Source organism: Melanotaenia boesemani, chromosome 14 (assembly GCF_017639745.1).
Source record: "Melanotaenia boesemani isolate fMelBoe1 chromosome 14, fMelBoe1.pri, whole genome shotgun sequence".
In the NCBI taxonomy this organism is placed as follows: domain Eukaryota; kingdom Metazoa; phylum Chordata; class Actinopteri; order Atheriniformes; family Melanotaeniidae; genus Melanotaenia; species Melanotaenia boesemani.
In genome coordinates this window covers 3,071,944-3,088,491 of record NC_055695.1, presented here as the reverse complement: position 1 = coordinate 3,088,491, position 16,548 = coordinate 3,071,944, and the positions used below count along the sequence as shown (strand labels likewise).

General features: G+C 43.3%; 2 protein-coding genes across 7 annotated transcripts; both read right to left on the bottom strand.

Moving 5' to 3' along the window:
- Window positions 1-861: 861 nt before the first annotated feature.
- On the bottom strand, window positions 862-4,866 carry LOC121653254 (E3 ubiquitin-protein ligase TRIM21-like). Its single transcript, XM_042006594.1, has 2 exons — window positions 3,858-4,866; window positions 862-3,045 (listed from the first exon to the last, which is right to left on the bottom strand). Exon 2 carries the CDS (start codon window positions 3,034-3,036, stop codon window positions 1,393-1,395), a length of 1,644 nt encoding a protein of 547 aa, XP_041862528.1. The 5' UTR covers window positions 3,037-3,045; window positions 3,858-4,866; the 3' UTR covers window positions 862-1,392.
- Window positions 4,867-6,378: 1,512 nt separating this feature from the next.
- Window positions 6,379-16,181, bottom strand: LOC121653255 (E3 ubiquitin-protein ligase TRIM21-like). Of its 6 annotated transcripts, none has more exons than XR_006012768.1 (3): window positions 13,507-16,181; window positions 7,523-7,565; window positions 6,379-7,403 (listed from the first exon to the last, which is right to left on the bottom strand). XR_006012768.1 is itself a non-coding variant. In XM_042006595.1 (2 exons), exon 2 carries the CDS (start codon window positions 12,835-12,837, stop codon window positions 11,506-11,508), a length of 1,332 nt encoding a protein of 443 aa, XP_041862529.1. In that variant the 5' UTR covers window positions 12,838-12,846; window positions 13,507-16,181; the 3' UTR covers window positions 11,267-11,505. The 6 variants fall into 6 exon arrangements, 2 of the variants coding, with proteins under 2 accessions (XP_041862529.1, XP_041862530.1); XR_006012769.1 differs by having other exon boundaries at window positions 13,511-16,181; XR_006012770.1 differs by having other exon boundaries at window positions 14,323-16,181.
- Window positions 16,182-16,548: the final 367 nt, after the last annotated feature.

The window sequence follows — 16,548 nt, the reverse complement described above, 5'->3', positions numbered from 1 at the left end:
CTGACACCGGCAGAACAGGGACAGCTCGTACAAGGGGGTCTGGCACTCCATACTCCCGGAGTACCCCCCACAGGAGTCCCTGGGGGATATGTCCAAATGCCTTCTCCATGTAAACAAAGCACACCTAGACTGGTTGAGTGAACTCCCAGGGCCCCTCCATGACCCTGACGAGAGTGTAGAGCTGGTCCTTGACTGGGACGAAAACCACACTGCTCCTCCTCAATCCGAGGTTCAACTATCCGACGGACCCTCCTCTCCAGCACCCCTGAATAGACTTTACCAGAGAGGCTGAGGAGTGTGATCCCCCTGTAGTTGGAGCACACCCTCCGGTCCCCCTTTTTGAAGAGGGGGACCACCACCCCAGTCTGCCAGTCTGGGGGACCTGTCCACGCAATGCTGCAGAGGCGTGTCAGCCAAGACAGCCCTACAGCATCCAGAGCCCTAAGGAACTCTGGGCGGACCTCATCCACCCCCAGGGCCCTGCCACTGAGGAGCTTTTTAACTGCCTCAGCAACCTCAGTCCCAGAGATGGGAGAGCCTCTGCTTCCTCACCGGAAGACGTGTTAGTGGGATTGAGAAGGTTTTCAAAGTATCCCCTAAATAAAAATTCCATGAAATTTAACCAATGAATGTCAGACATTACTTTTCAACCATGCTTCAACAGAATTATTTTAACAAAACAAACTCCGCCGGAGGGCGGAGCGGAGGACAGCAAACTTGGCTCTTGAGGGTGGCCAACACAACAGCAAACCAAGGAACATAAACTGAAAATCAAGACTCATCTTTTCCATCTTGCCATCTTGCTATGACGTTGCATGATGCAACACACACTAACGCAGAAAAACAGTCTTTGTCTTTAATTTGTCTTTTTATTGATGATCAACATGAATCACAGTCACACTTCTGATCAGAAATTTATTTACACTCATCATGAACATCAGTGTCATGTCAATATGAAGTTTTCAGTGATTTCTTTGAGACGTTTGATTTCTGTACCAGAATAAATGAACATAAAACATTTAATTCAGTGTTGCTTTAAAATACCTGAACTTGTTGAGACCTCTTAACTTCCTGTTAGTGATGATGACTACAGAGTCAGAGGGAGAAATCCATCAACAGTGGGACACATTAAAGAAGAAAACAACACCTAAAACTCAACATTCATTATATAACAATGATCTAATCCATCATGCAGGAACAATCAGACTCTGGTTTATTTGACACCGACAGTGAAGAGAAAGAAGAAACGTGGAGACAGACAGAAGTGGAACGAGCTGCAGAATAATCCAGATATGAACTGAACTGGTGACATTTACAACCTCATCTCTCCACCAGTAGAACTCAGACTGAAACTGGTTCAGAAACAGATTCACTGGTCATGGAGAAAAACCATCAGACAGTTTGATTGACAGGACAGATGATGAGAGGAGCTGAGTTTTTACCACCATCATTAATACAGGGACTGAAGAACGGGTAGAGTTTCTCATTGAAGCAGCAGCCAGTAAAGGAGAAGATCAGAGCTGCAGCATCTACATCATAAAAGGAGACCAGACCCTCCTCATAATCCACAAACACTCCCACCTTCTCAGGACCAGACTGAAGATGGAGACGGACTTTAGGACTAGCATTACCAAAGTACTCATTTCCATTTCTCATCCATACCGTCCAGAATCCATCCTGAGGTCTCACTGTGATGTCTCCCTTCCTGTTGATGGACTCTCTGGCGACTCCTAAATCCCATTTAGTTTTTCCTTTAACTTGAACCTCAAAGTAAAATCTGCCTGAAGAGAAACTCTGGTTTCCTAAAACATTAACACACTTAGAAAATCTCTCTGGGTTATCTGGAAGTTTCTTCCTCACAACACCACAGTGAACTTGTTTTCCATCATCAGACAGGATGAGTTCAGGATGTGCTGTATCAGGATCCAGAGTAACATCTACTGCATACTGCTGGACCTTCTTCAGCTCAGCCTCAATAATCTTCTTCGTTTGTTTGCTGATTGTCTCCTCCAGCTGAGACACAGCTCTCACCACAGTCCCCTCATATGATGGTGGACGGACTCGGACCTCTGTCCAGTTCTTGGTGGGTGGAGCAGCTTTCAGGGACGAGAAGCTATGGAGGAGGTGGAGGTGGTCTGCAGAGCATGAGAGCTGCTCCACCTGAGAGCTCCTCTTCATCAGCTCAGAGATTTCCTGTTCCAGATCTTTGATGAAGGCTTCAGCCTGTTTCTCTGTAGCTTTCTGTTTGTCTTGGATCTCCTCTACGAGCTGGTCCAGGCCTCTCTGAACAGACTCCATCAGAGCAGTGAAGACCTGAACACCTTCTGCTGTCTCTCTGTCTGCAGCATCTTTACTGATCTTCACCGACTCTTTGAGCTCCTGAATCTTCAGTCGTCTCTTCTGGATCATCAGCTGGATTTCAGCCTCTGTCTTCCCCAGCTCTGCCTTCTTTCCTTCATATTCTTCTCTCAGAGAAACAAACTCATGAGTCTTGTGGTCTAAAACAGGGCAGAGCGAGCAGACACATGTCTGGTCGGTCTTACAGAACAGCTCCAGAGGTTTATCGTGCTTCCTACACATCCTGTCCTCCAGGTTCCCCACAGGCTCCATCAGCTGATGTCTGTTCAGACGTGAAGATGTCTGATGAGGCTCCAGGTGAGTCTGACAGTAGGAGGCCAAACACACCAGGCAGGACTTCAGGGCCTTCAGTTTGGTTCCAGTGCAGACGTCACAGAGAACTTCTACTGGTTTGGCAGCTTGTTGCTCTGAGCTGCTGCTGCTGGCTTCCTGCTGAGCTTCACGTCTGAACTGATCAACCATCTCTCTGAGTAAGGTGTTAATTTCTAGATCAGGTTTTAACAGAAACTCCTTTTTACACAGTGGACATTGGCAGCTGTTGTTAACGTCCCAGTGTCGGGTGATGCAGTTCTTGCAGTAGTTGTGTCCACATGGTGTGGAGACTGGATCAGTGAACACATCCAGACAGATGGAGCACAGAAACTGATCCTCAGATCTCTGGTTGCTGCCAGCAGACATGTCTGACCTCTGAGGAGTCAGAAAAACAACATTTAAAAAGACGTCTTTTTATTATTGTTCAGCATTTCACTTCTATGTGATCCTAAAGTTTCTCCATGATCCAGTTTATGTGATGAGTGAAGCTTCCAGTTTAACTTTGCTCTTCGTTTTACGGAGCCCCCCAGGGGACACGGATCATTTCTTTCTTTTGCGTTAACACGCAATACTTTTGCGTTCCTTCGCAAAAAAAGGGTCCGAGAGAGAACACAGCTTGTTAAAGCTGTTGTGCGCAGTTTCTTTAGATGTTTCTAGTCTGCATTTGTCCCTCTCAGCATCAAGTTAACATAACACGCACACCTGACAATGATTTTATTACCACGTTAACAGAGGACAAATAGGTTTGCTGTAATCAGAAATGGTATTAAGCTTTACTGTTTTGGCTGCTTGTTTTTAGACTGTAAAGTCAGATTAACATGATTTATTGGTAATTTATTTGGCCTAAATAAACTCCAATTTCCACTCATTTTCATGAAGTATTAACCACTACAGCTTATTATTAAGATGGCTTTAGGGTAATTGTGGCTCAAAAAGGATCATTTAATCTTCTTTATTTAGATTATTTCATCTGCATTTTGCCTCAGAAGCAACATCTGACCGCTGTAACGTGTCGTTCATCAGCTGTTATTCACGAGAGACCTGACTGTCATGAAAATGAATGTTGCTGCTTTACTGTTTAGGAGACCATCCCTTTAAAATAAATAAATAAAAATCAGTGACTCCTGGGGGGCTCTGTGTCGTTTGCTGCTTGTTGAAACACAGTAAAAATGATCAGCTGTACTCACCAGTATTGGAGTCAGTGGTTGAGAAAGAACAGATGAACTCAGTTTATTTTCCTTCAGACAGAAACACAGAAAGTTGCTTCGACTGCAGCTCTGATCTGACAAACTTTCACTTTCATTTCAGGAAACTGGAAAAACTCGTCTTCCAGTGTTGCTCCTCCTCTTCTTGAACTGGGTTTGTTTTTGTTTTTCAGGTTCAGACAGTATTTTAGTTGAATACAAGAGATGATACAAGAATGGTTTTTCACCTCTGTGTTCAGTCCCAGCATCATTTACACTCATGTTTGTTGTTTAATGTTCTGCTGCTCTCATTTTATCTTTATAATGTCTTGTTTCTTAAACTAAAAACAGGAAGTTTCTGAAGTAAATGTCTTTTCCTGATAGTTGTTGTTCTGCTGCCCTCTGCTGGACACACCCAGGAACTACATCAGGCTTTAAGAGTTTCTTCTGGTCTCTGGTGGTTTTCAGTTTTCTGACAAAGTTCATTGTTGATGTCATGGTCTGTGGGTTTTTGTTGTGTTTCAGTGTGTGTGTATTCTGTGGTCCTTTGGTTTAGTTTAAGTCTTGGTTGTTAGTTATCTGTGCTTTCTGTTTTCTGACCCTAGCTGTCCTCAGTTACCAGAGGTGGGAAGTAACTAAGTAAAATTCTTCGTTATTGCATTTAAGTAGAATTTTTTTAGGTATGTGGACTTCACTTGAGTAGTTATTTCTCTACAACTTTTTACTTCTACTGCCTACATTTGAGAACAAATATCTCAACTTTCTACTACTTTACAATCTCAGAATAAGCTGGTTACTGTTTCACTGTAAATGGATGCGACTACGTAAAATAGCTGCTACAGAGGGAAAGTCAGTGAGGTGGAGAGAAGGGAGCGGACAGGTAGCCTACAGCAGGGATGTCCACAGTCAGTCCTCAGGGTGTTGTGCTGCAGGTTTTCAATGTTTTTCTGTTTCAACACACATGACTCAAATTAAGTAGATCCATCAGCCTATGAAGTTCTGCACAATGACTCATTAAGTTGGATCAGGTGTGTTGGAGCAGGGAAACATTAAAAACCTGCAGGATTGTAGCCCTCAAGGACTGGAGCTGGACACCCCTGGCCTCCAGAAGCAGCAACAGGTGGAGAACTAGCAGCAGAAACAACATGAACCAGGTAGCAGCACTGATGATGAGCAGGGAACAGACGCAGTGAAGCAGGACATTCCCACCCATGGCCTTACCTGGATCACCTGCTGGATGCTGTCGGATCCAAGAATGATTCATGGAATATGAAAACTAAGAGTTTCTGACATTCAATAATTCCCAATTTAATCTGAAAAACACATGCAGGCAACATATATTTTAAGGTGTTGTCATTAGCGTTTTTATTTATTTATTGTTTTAATGAATCCATTTAATTTCTTCAGCTCATTGCAGCCACTATGCTACTGTTGTGAAAGGCTAACGTTAGCCTAACGCTCTTCCAGCAGGACTGGAGAGGCGTTTCATGCAGATGCTTGCTGATCCACAGCTGATTGCTGCTGCCATTCTGGTCCCCAAATTTAGCACATGCTGGACAAGTGATGACAACACCCTTCAACTTAGTAAGAGTTAAAACATTGGCTTCATCTTTTAAATTAATAGAGGATAACGAAGGACATTTTTAAATCAAATTATCCTTAATGTGATTAGTTCACGTTTAAAACATCATGAATTGATGAATGTAAAATTAATGACCTCATACATCAGTTGTTATAAGTTAGCTGGAGAAAGCTGCAGATAGTTCAGAGAGAGGACAAGATGATGCAGAAGGTGGAGAGGAAGGTGAGCTTTAGTACTCAGAGATGTTACTTGACCTACCTGGACAATGCCAGCCACCCTCTGCACACTGTCATCAGCAACCAGAGAAGCCTGTTCAGCAACAAGCTGCTCTTTCAACACAAGAATGTAGCTGCTCATGGTGTGCTAGTGTGAAGTCACTACGAGCACTGAGCTCATCGTTCTGTAGTCTGAGTTGCTGTATAGAAGCTAGAAGGCCTTCCCTTTCCTGCTTGAGCTTCAGCAGTTTGCTTCTTACATCATAACTTACATCCCACTTATCTGTTGCTGTCCACAGTGGGGAGCTGAAGTTCTCCTGACTCACTGGGGATGTAGAGTGTGAACCATCTGCACTCTCCTTATCCTCTTCTGCCTGCCTCTGCTGAGATGAGGTAGAAGTGGTGGTCTGTGGTGGATATCTTACTTGGGTCTCAGGCAGGATGTAATCCTTCAGATGTACGGGGAGGGAAGTCTTCCTCCTGACGCCTACATTACGGTCTAGCTCTGATGGGTCAGACATCTTGTTCTCCTGTAGGCTCTTGATCCGGCTCGAAGGACCACTTTGAGGGCAAGCAGTTGCTTCCCTGACGCTAAATGTACTGGATCAGGAAGATAGAACCAGGAGATCAATCAGAATCACACAGATGTGTTTGACCAGTTCCTTTAATTCCACCACAGAGCCCATCCGTTATTACAGCCGTCTGGTGAATCAGTGGTTCTGAAGGAATTAAATCGATCCACAAATAACAGTATTAGTGTCATGAAAATAAAGATGTCAAACTAAACAGAGCAAACATAGCTGCTATAGTTACTCTAAATATAAAGTCACATAAAATAAGTCTAATGAGCAACTGGCAAGCTACAAGCAAAAAAGGCTTAATGATCTAAAGTAGGGCTGTAAGTATCATTCATGAGGCAACACTGCCACCTACTGTCCACAAGTTATGTGCAGGATATCTACTCAGCCTCCTCAAATTGCTGAGTCATACTCATGACAAATACAGCTTTACCCCTAAACTTTGGTTGGTTATAATGCCAAAATGTCGGTCACAATAACATAAATGTCAAAGGGATGCATATGCTAAGTAGAACAGTGATAACTTAGCGGCTACACACAAATTTTACCAAACAAGCTTACTTAGCTGTACAGATATTCAACCAGAACATTACTTATATAATTATTACACTCTGAAACAGTCTCACACTCACTTTCATTAGACGCACGTCCACCAGATGACAGCCGTTGTTAACAAATTGTCTCGGACAAGTTACAGCGTTCCAGTAAAGGAGCAACTTGTTATCATGCAGACTCTGGACTAATTAAGAAGCAAAAAAATATGCTGCCGTGCTCTGATTGGCTGGCTGTTGGTTGAAGTGCAAGTTTTTTTCTTAATTTCAAAGTTTTTCGATTACAAACAGAACAAAATAATTTTCAACATGCTGACAGATTGTTACACAAGGACTCCGGGGAGACAAGGGAACGTTAACAAGGTTTATTCAGTGACTGGTATTCTGAAGAGGAACATACAGTTACCGATACAGGGTGAGGAATCTGGGAACGGAGAGGGAGTGAGTCCATTAGGTGTGAGGTTTAAGGTCCGACAGGGAGTGACTGTGGTGCTGGAGTATATGAGGACTGGTGAAACAATGGAAGACAGGTGTGGCAGGTTGACTTCATTATGATGAGCGGATCTGGAACTGGTGTGGAGGATCAGGGAAGTGAGGAGTGAATGGAGGAGTGGCAGGACAGACTGTAACACAGATAAAGTCAAATACAACAGGTGCATAAGGGATGCGCGTATACAAGAGATGGGATAGATTAAAAGAAAAGAACAAAAGAGAAAGAGGGGCTAGGGATTTTTAAACTTACGTAAAGCTTCTATTCTTGTGTAGAGTCTCACAGCATTCTTTCCCTTCATGTGATATAGAGAATAGAAATACTGGCATAACTCTTTGTGAAAAGCAAACAATTTGGGAATGGATTTCATAAATCTGGTCTTGTGTATGAAAAACTTTCCAAGTATTTCTATGGAGTTGATCAACATATTGTGACAGTTATTTTTAACTATAAAACCAAATAAAACATTTTCTCTTTTTAGAACAGGAACAGGCAGAAATTTAGATAACCAATGAAATAAATCTTCCCTAAAGACACTGATGAAGATAAAATCATAAAACATGTGATTTGTGGTTTTAATATGATTGAAAGAGTGAAGAGCAAGTGGGGAGAGAGAACTTAGAGAAAGAACCCTCTGCATGCGACGTTCATGTGCAGAGTAAATGTCTGACAGCAGAGTATCCTACCACGGCCCACCACTGCTGAGTCAATGTAGGAGAAACACTGAAGTTTCTTTTACTTTTTACTGTGATTTTAAAAATGAGTTGTTATTCATTATGTGTAGTTTTTCATGGGGAAATGAATTGCATTGATAGTGAGTTTACTGCTTCCTTTCAGATTTTAATGCATCAAGGATGCAGGACGCACACTTAGCAACATCCCTGGTATGCAAGAGATAAAACAATAATTATAAAACAAGACTCAGGTTGTCCTTTGACTCAGAAAAACATTGTCTAGCTATGGAATTACTCTGGATGATTATTACCTCTAATCATCCATTATTACTTTATTACTGATTATTACCTCTCCTTATTACCTCCAGTAAGTAGCTGGGTGAGTAGATGGTTCCTCTCTGTAAACAGAAGCTTGGAGAAGTTTGATCATTGGTCTTCACACATGCATTTGGGTTGTTATATAATATTTTTATCCAGTCTATAAAAGATGGCCCAAACCCAAATTCGGTCAAATGCTTTTTCTGCATCTAAGGAAATGACGGTGTATTCCAGATTATGAAGGGCAGAATGATCTATTATGTTAATTAATCTTTGCATATTAGTAGAGGAACGTCTACCTTTAATAAAGCCTGTTTGGTCAGGATGTACTTTTAGAGGGGTTATTTTTTCTATCCTTTTAGCGAGAGCTTTGCTGATTATTTTAAAATCTACATTTATTAATGAAACTGGACAGTAACTGAACTTGTTTTTCCTTTATTTCTAATATATTATAGAAAGTGGGTGCCAGTGTTTCCCAGAATTGGTTATAGAATTGTGCTGGAACCATCTGGACCTGGAGCTTTTTGGCGTATTGGTGTTTGACCGAAGTGCTAACTTCCCTGAAAGCCTTCCAACAAGTGTAAACTCTCGTAAACGCGTGATTTTAATTTACTTCTGTGATTTCGTCATCACAGGAAGCTATTTGAATAAACCAACCCCTCTTTCATGCTTAAAGTCATGCTTTAGGCGTGGAATGATATAATGATATAAAGTCATGCTTTACTGCTGATGCAGCAAACGCTAATGCTAAGAGACGAGCCTAAAAGTTTAACCCCCTGCTATGTACAAATGAGCCCCATGTTTTCTTTTTTATAAGTGGGGTGAAGTGCTCTGCCATGTAAATTCTGTAAACAGTTTTGTGGTAAACGTGATTCTTCCACCATCTCTGTATCTTCACTCTCAGGCTCGGAGTTCGGTTCAAACATAAATGGCTGAATTTTATAAGCTGCTGTTCGGTCAGGTTCGCTCGCTATCAGCTGTTGATGTTTTGCAGTCGGACACATTGTGCATGCTCCGAGGATTTCCAGACTCGACTTCCTGTGGTTCTGTGTTTGTCCAATATAATGGTAAAATCACCTCCTATAATTAGGGTGTTATCTGAGTGAGCACAGAGTGAGGTGAGGAGGGAGTAATTAAAGGAGGGGTCATCAACATTTGGACCAAATACATTTGCAATACATAACTTTTTGAATGGATGGTGTAACTATTATAAATCTGCCTTCTGGATCTGTGATTGTGTTACCAATGTCAAAGTTTAACCTTCTATTAATAAGAGTTGCTGCTCCTCTTTGTCTAGAATTATAACAAGCTGAGCACACATTAGGAAACTGGGATGTGGAAAGAAGATCTATTGTTAAATTTGATAAATGACTTTCTTGAAGGAGGATGATGTCTGCCTTCATTTTCTGCAGCTGATTGAAAACCTTTAACCTCTTTTCCTCTATACCAGCTCCATGCACATTCCAAGTAACAAACCTCAAAGTGTCCATCACCCTACAAATAAAAAGAGAGCTACATGCATATTACTGAAGAGTGCGTGTGTGCGTCCCACTGCTTCACCACGTGCATGCGTGTCTGCCAGCTGAGTGTGCAACATGGATCTGTGTATTAAATGTCTGCATGTGTGCTTGTGCTGTTCCCTTATACATTGTGTGTGTGCGTTTGTGTGAATCATGCAAAGTGCTGATGTGTGTCAGCAAGCTGGACCTGATTCAAGTGTGTGTGCAAGTGTGTGCGTGCACCGCGAGCTGCATTAATATAATTACAGGTGGGATTACCGTTAACTGTGAAAGGGTCGAAAAGAAGAAGAGTGAAAAGTAAAAAGAGTGACAGTGCCAAAGGAAAGAAATGATTTAAAAAACACACACGTGATGAGAGCAGTGTAGTGGAGATGGGCCGTGAATTTACTGTTAACTAAATGAAGAAAACCACACAACATTCCTAAAATGTGGAAGATGCTGTCTCAGTGATGCAGAAAAACTGTCCATGCATTTTGTGGCAGGATGGAATTTTTTCCTCCTCATTGTGTTGTCTTACTTATGCTTGTAATAAGCAGACGAGGCGTGATTGCTGATCTTTTCTATTTATTTAACAGCCTTCAACTTACAACTGTGTAGTGCTACCTACGCGGCTAAGTCCAACTTCCCCCTGCCCGTGGCATGCTGGGTAATCAAGTTCTTAATATATTATACTCATAAAAACACATCTTTCCCTCTATAAAGAAATAATATTTACTCTTTGAAACAAAACCATGCTAAAGTGCTTTTTTATCATTTCCCAAAAAGCATTGTAACGCCTTCTGTTTAAACACTTTTTTCTGCTATTGAAAAATAATAAGATGCAAACTCTCTGAGCATAAAAAAACATAACTTAGAATCGAGTCAGCATTTTTCCTTTACATCAACTTTTTTTTTTTTTTTTTAATGAACTTAAAGTTCCATGTTGCTCCTTTGTTCAGGAACTTGCAATACTAAAGAGTACTAAAGAGTCTTCAGCAACTGTGTGCATGATTAGTATGCTGGTGATGACTGGCTGGAAAGGGTGTGGACAGTTAGTAATCCATGGCAGAACCTGGCGCAGATGTAACACCTGTTGTCTCTATGTGCCCGTAGCAATGTCCCTGAGATGCAGCACGTCTCCAGGCTCCAGTGTAGGCAGGCGTTGTGTGTTTTTGTTTCACTTTTTGTTCCTCTTTTGCCAAGAAAACCTTTTTATCAGAACAAGATCCGCAACACAGGACAACTGTTAATGGTGTTTAACTCTTATCTATCTCCACCACCTGCTCAGCCTCCCACTGTGCTGACTGCAGAAATGTTTGCTTCCTACTTCACTGAAAAGGTCGCTACCATCAGTAATAAATTCACTGAGCCGGACCAACTCAGCCTTACCAAACCAGCTACTGGTGCCTCACTATGCTCCTTCCGCTCTCTAAATGAGGACGAAGTCTCTAAACTTCTAGTCAACTCAAAACCCACAACCTGTCCTCTTGATCCTGTTCTATTCTATTCTATTCTACAGTCATTTAGCAGACACTTTTATCCAAAGCGACTTACATTTGAGAGTAAGAACAACACAAGAAGAAGAAGAGAAAGAAGAAACGTGGAGACAGACAGAAGTGGAATGAGCTGCAGAATAATCCAGATATGAACTGAACTGGTGACATTTACAACCTCATCTCTCCACCAGTAGAACTCAGACTGAAACTGGTTCAGAAACAGATTCACTGGTCATGGAGAAAAACCATCAGACAGTTTGATTGACAGGACAGATGATGAGAGGAGCTGAGTTTTTACCACCATCATTATTACTGGGACTGAAGTATGGGTAGAGTTTCTCAGTGAAGCAGCAGCCAGTAGAGGAGAAGATCAGAGCTGCAGCATCTACATCATAAAAGGAGACCAGACCCTCCTCATAATCCACAAACACCCCCACCTTCTCAGGACCAGACTGAAGATGGAGACGGACTGAAGGACCAGCGTTGGCTTTGTACTCATTTCCATTTCTCAAACACACAGTCCAGAAACCATCCTGAGGTCTCACTGTGATGTCTCCCTTCCTGTTGATGGACTCTCTGGCGACTCCTAAATCCCATTCAGTTTTTCCTTTAACCTGAACCTCAAAGTAAAATCTGCCTGAAGAGAAACTCTGGTTTCCTAAAACATTAACACACTTAGAAAATCTCTCTGGATTATCTGGAAGTTCCTTCTTCACATCACCATCATAAACTTGTTTTCCATCATCAGACAGGATGAGGTCTGGATTTGCTGTATCAGGATCCAGAGTAACATCCACTGCATACTGCTGGACCTTCTTCAGCTCAGCCTCAATCATCTTCTTCTTCTCTTTCCTGATTGTCTCCTCCAGCTGAGCCACAGCTCTCACCACAGTCCCCTCATATGATGGTGGATGGACTCTGACCTCTGTCCAGTTCTTGGTGGGTGGAGCAGCTTTCAGGGACGAGAAGCTATGGAGGAGGTGGAGGTGGTCTGCAGAGCGTAAGAGCTGCTCCACCTCAGAGCTCCTCTTCATCAGCTCAGAGATTTCCTGTTCCAGATCTTTGATGAAGGCTTCAGCCTGTTTCTCTGTAGTTTTCTGTTTGTCTTGGATCTCCTCTACGAGCTGGTCCAGGCCTCTCTGAACAGACTCCATCAGAGCACTGAAGACCTGAACACCTTCTACTGTCTCTCTGTCTGCAGCATCTTTACTGACCTTCACAGACTCTTTGAGCTCCTGAATCTTCAGTCGTCTCTTCTGGATCATCAGCTGGATTTCAGCCTCTGTCTTCCTCAACTCAGCTTGTTGCTCTGAGCTGCTGCTGCTGGCTTCCTGCTGAGCTTCACGTCTGAACTGAGCAACCATCTCTCTGAGTAAGGTGTTAATTTTTAGATCAGGTTTAAAGTGAAACTCCTTTTTACACAGTGGACATTGGCAGCTGTTGTTAACGTCCCAGTGTCGGGTGATGCAGTTCTTGCAGTAGTTGTATCCACATGGTGTGGAGACTGGTTCAGTGAACACATCCAGACAGATGGAGCACAGAAACTGATCCTCAGATCTCTGGTTGCTGCCAGCAGACATGTCTGACCTCTGAGGAGTCAGAAACACAACATTTAAAAAGACGTCTTTTCATTATTGTTCAGCATTTCACTTCTATGTGATCCTAAAGTTTCTCCATGATCCAGTTTATGTGATGACTGAAGCTTCCAGTTTAACTTTGCTCTCCGTTTGCTGCTTGTTGAAACACCGTAAAAATGATCAGTTATACTCATCAGTATTGGAGTCAATTGTTGAGAAAAAACAGATGAACTCAGTTTATTTTCCTTCAGACAGAAACACAGAGATTTGCTTTGACTGCAGCTCTGATCTGACAAACTTTAACTTTCTTTACAGGAAAGTGGAAAAACTCATCTTCCAGTCTTCCTGAACTGGGTTTGATTTTCTTCTTCAGGTTCTTTGTCATATGTTGTCACATATGCAAGAGAATAAACAATTATTATACAACAGTTAGACACAGATCGTCCTTTAACTCAGAAAAACAGAGTCTAGCTAAGTTTAGCCATACACCTTTCCTTCAGTAACATGGTTGAAAACTTTAAAGTTATTTCAGACCAGGATTTGTCCTTTGATTCTCATATAAAACAGGTTTCTAGGACCGCCTTCTTTCACCCACATAACCTTTCTAACATGAGGAAGATGCTATCTAAGTGATGCAGAAAAACTGGTCCATGTGTAATGAGCAGAACTTACTCACGTAGTGGGGTCTTGGCTGGAGGCCACTGGGCAGCCGGAACACGAAGGATCTTGGTCTCTGCGTCCCCAGCTTTATGCGTGTTGATGTCAGTGTGTCTATAGTGGGCCCTAGGTCTACTAAGTGTCACGGTGCAGGACTAGGGTATATTCTAGAGGTGATGGAAACGTGATCCCTCAGTTTCCCACTACGGTCGCTAACATCCCGTCTGACGCTCCCCACGCCCAGTCTAGTTAGGATTAAATTAGGTTAACCCCAGCAATAAAGTGTTTGCTCCCTGTGTGTCTGTCCCTTGCAGTTATTTCTACTCAATAAACACAAATTAATTGTAACTTACACTGTATATTTATTCGCTGGCTGAACAAAGTTGCATCGAACACTGGCACGGTTTCTTCAGAAAGGCATGGAAATCACTTAATTACCACAAGAGATACCCTTCTATAACCTGCCGTTATTCTGAGAGGACTTACTCTTCCCTTGTTTAAGTGTAAGAAATAGATAACTGAACTGGCTAGATGCGTTTCACAGCCACCCTTTAGAAAACCTGCACCTGATATAAATCAACTCAAACATGCACTCTCAAACACAGTCCTAGCAGACAGAATGCAGCAAAAACCTTCCTATTGCAACTGACAATAAACACATGCAGGTTTAAACAATTGTCCAGATGCGATGTCAACAGGCTGGAAGGGCTCAAGGAAACTTAACCGCTCATTCAACGAAATCCAGAAGGAATAGTCAGGAATCCAACGCTCAGTTTGCTAGCAATAGGGCCCTTATTGCATTATTGTTTAACAGGAGTCGTGGGTGATCACCTGCTCAAAGCCTTTGTAAGAAGGTAGACGAGAAGCTGCTCCATCGATGAATAGATCCCCTCGGCGCGTCCTTCCTCAGGTCGCTGTGTACGGTGACGTCCCTCTACTCAGGCAGGCGGCAGCTTAGCTAACAGCTACGGCTACACTGGTTAGCTAACTAGTGCTGTACGCACATAGCTGCAATGTACTCTCGGCGTCGCACGAAGTTGCTCCTTGTAGCTCCCGTAGCTCTTGCACCGACAGCTCGAGCTCCTTTCTCCAGACCGAGCTGTGCAGATCGCTTTTCGCTTTTTTAATTTCTTTTCTCTCGTTTTTTCGCCATCTATCTCCCGACGCGCCACTGTTCTCTCCTCTTCTTCGTCTGTGTCATCTCCGTCTCTCATTGGCTGGGCGTCCGAACCAACACACTGACTTATGGGTAATGTAGTCTACTTTCCAGCTCCTCCACACATGCATTTTGTGTCAGGCTGGAATTTCTTCCTCCTCACCCTCTGCAACACATGAGCAGGTGTCTGCACCTTCAGACTGCCTATCCTGTAATAAAGAAATAATGGATAGGCAGCAATAAATGAAAGTCCCCATCTGGATGAGAGGTGAAGATGTTTTCACCGCTTCAGCCCTCGGTCTGTGTCACGTGACCTGCATCGGCCAGGAACGTTGGTTACGTACTGTAACCCCAGCTTCTATGAGTATAGGCTTTGTCCGAAACTTCAGTCAGAAACTTTAGTGGAACTTCGGTTAAAGGCTCAAACGGGGCTTTAATAAGCGCATGTAAAACCAGCGGTGAATCCCACTGTGTTAGGGTTCCTGTCTGTTTCCCCTGTGTGTGCGTTTGGCTCCCTCTGTCTGTTTTGTGTGTCATGTCTGTACCTGGCCAGGAGGGTTACCAGATTATTCCAGGGCGCCAATCATCTCACCTGGGCTGATCACCACACCAGGATCTCATCCAACAATCAAGCCACCTTCACTTCCCTGCAGTACTTCAACACCGGATCATTCTAGCATCCTCGCCGGATCGTCCAGTTACCCATCTGGTATATCATGGCCTCACTAGTCTTCTGATTGAGATTCTGTTTGTAATTAACAGGATCTGTTTTATGCTTAGACTCCTGGTGCTATGGCTCCTTCCAACCCTGTCTGTCTCGCCAACTACTGGATTGTCTTCCCCGGGTTGGATCTGTTCTCCCCTCTCCAGCTGCACTCTCCATGCCACTCTCCTACTGGCACCACGCCATGCTCTGTCTGGCCAGCTGAAACCCACAGCGGTCATCAGTTCCTGAACTTGGATTACAGACTGTTTCTAGATTCAACTCAAACCTTCATTAAACTCCCTTTTCAGTTTGATCCATTCTCTGCCTTCTGGTTGGTCTGTGTCTGCGCCTTGGGGTCCAAATCCATCTCTATTTAACTCACTGTAACACACTGATGTGTTAAAGTGCGTGTCAAAGGTCTGTGTCTGCGCACTCCCTTCAGGAAGCATTTCAGTCATCAGAAGATGACAGGGGAGATCAGCAGGATAGGAGGGAAGGCATACAGCAGCTTCTGGGGCCACGGACAGTGCGACAATGCATCCACCCCCAAAGAGGGTGCATCCAGGCGGCCCAAATGAATACCAGAGGTTGCACTGTGCATTCTCGCAAGTGGCGAACAGGTCCACCCTCGCTTTGCCAAATCTGCCCCAAATCCGTGAAACCAGATCGGAGTGAAGATTCCAGTTGCCTTAACGAGGACCCCCCTTGACATAATGTCCGCTCCTCTGTTAAGGACTCCGGGGATGTACACCGCTCTGATGGAGAGCAGGTGTGTGTGAGCCCAGTGCAGCAGCTGTCCCTCGCAGAAATATGAGAAGAAGAGACGCTGCTCACAGCGGTAGAAGGGTGATGACCCAGTGCCGCCAGTGTGTGTAAACGCAGTAGTTCTCTGTGCGTCACAGACAGGGTGTGAATCTGTTTACAGGCTAGATAACGGCGAGCGGACGCCGTTATCTAGCCCCCACACTGGCTGAACCTTTTTGAAAAAGTCTCATAACATTTGTGTCTCTAAAGGAGTTTTATTTAGCTGGCTGAGGGAAAAATGGCTCTTTGGATTGGAAAGGCTGCAGACCCGTGCACTAAACAGGTTTAGCAGCAGTTTTCTCTTTAAACAGCAACAGTTAAAATATTTCTTCATATATATTTATAAAATCAAATATTTATGAGAAAGAAGGATGAAATGTTCAGGATTTAC

What these genes read in the sequence shown, in the direction of transcription:
- LOC121653254 (XM_042006594.1), bottom strand. Translation starts at nt 3,036, where the DNA reads ATGTCTGCTGGCAGCAACCAGAGATCTGAGGATCAGTTTCTGTGCTCC.
- LOC121653255 (XM_042006595.1), bottom strand. Translation starts at nt 12,837, where the DNA reads ATGTCTGCTGGCAGCAACCAGAGATCTGAGGATCAGTTTCTGTGCTCC.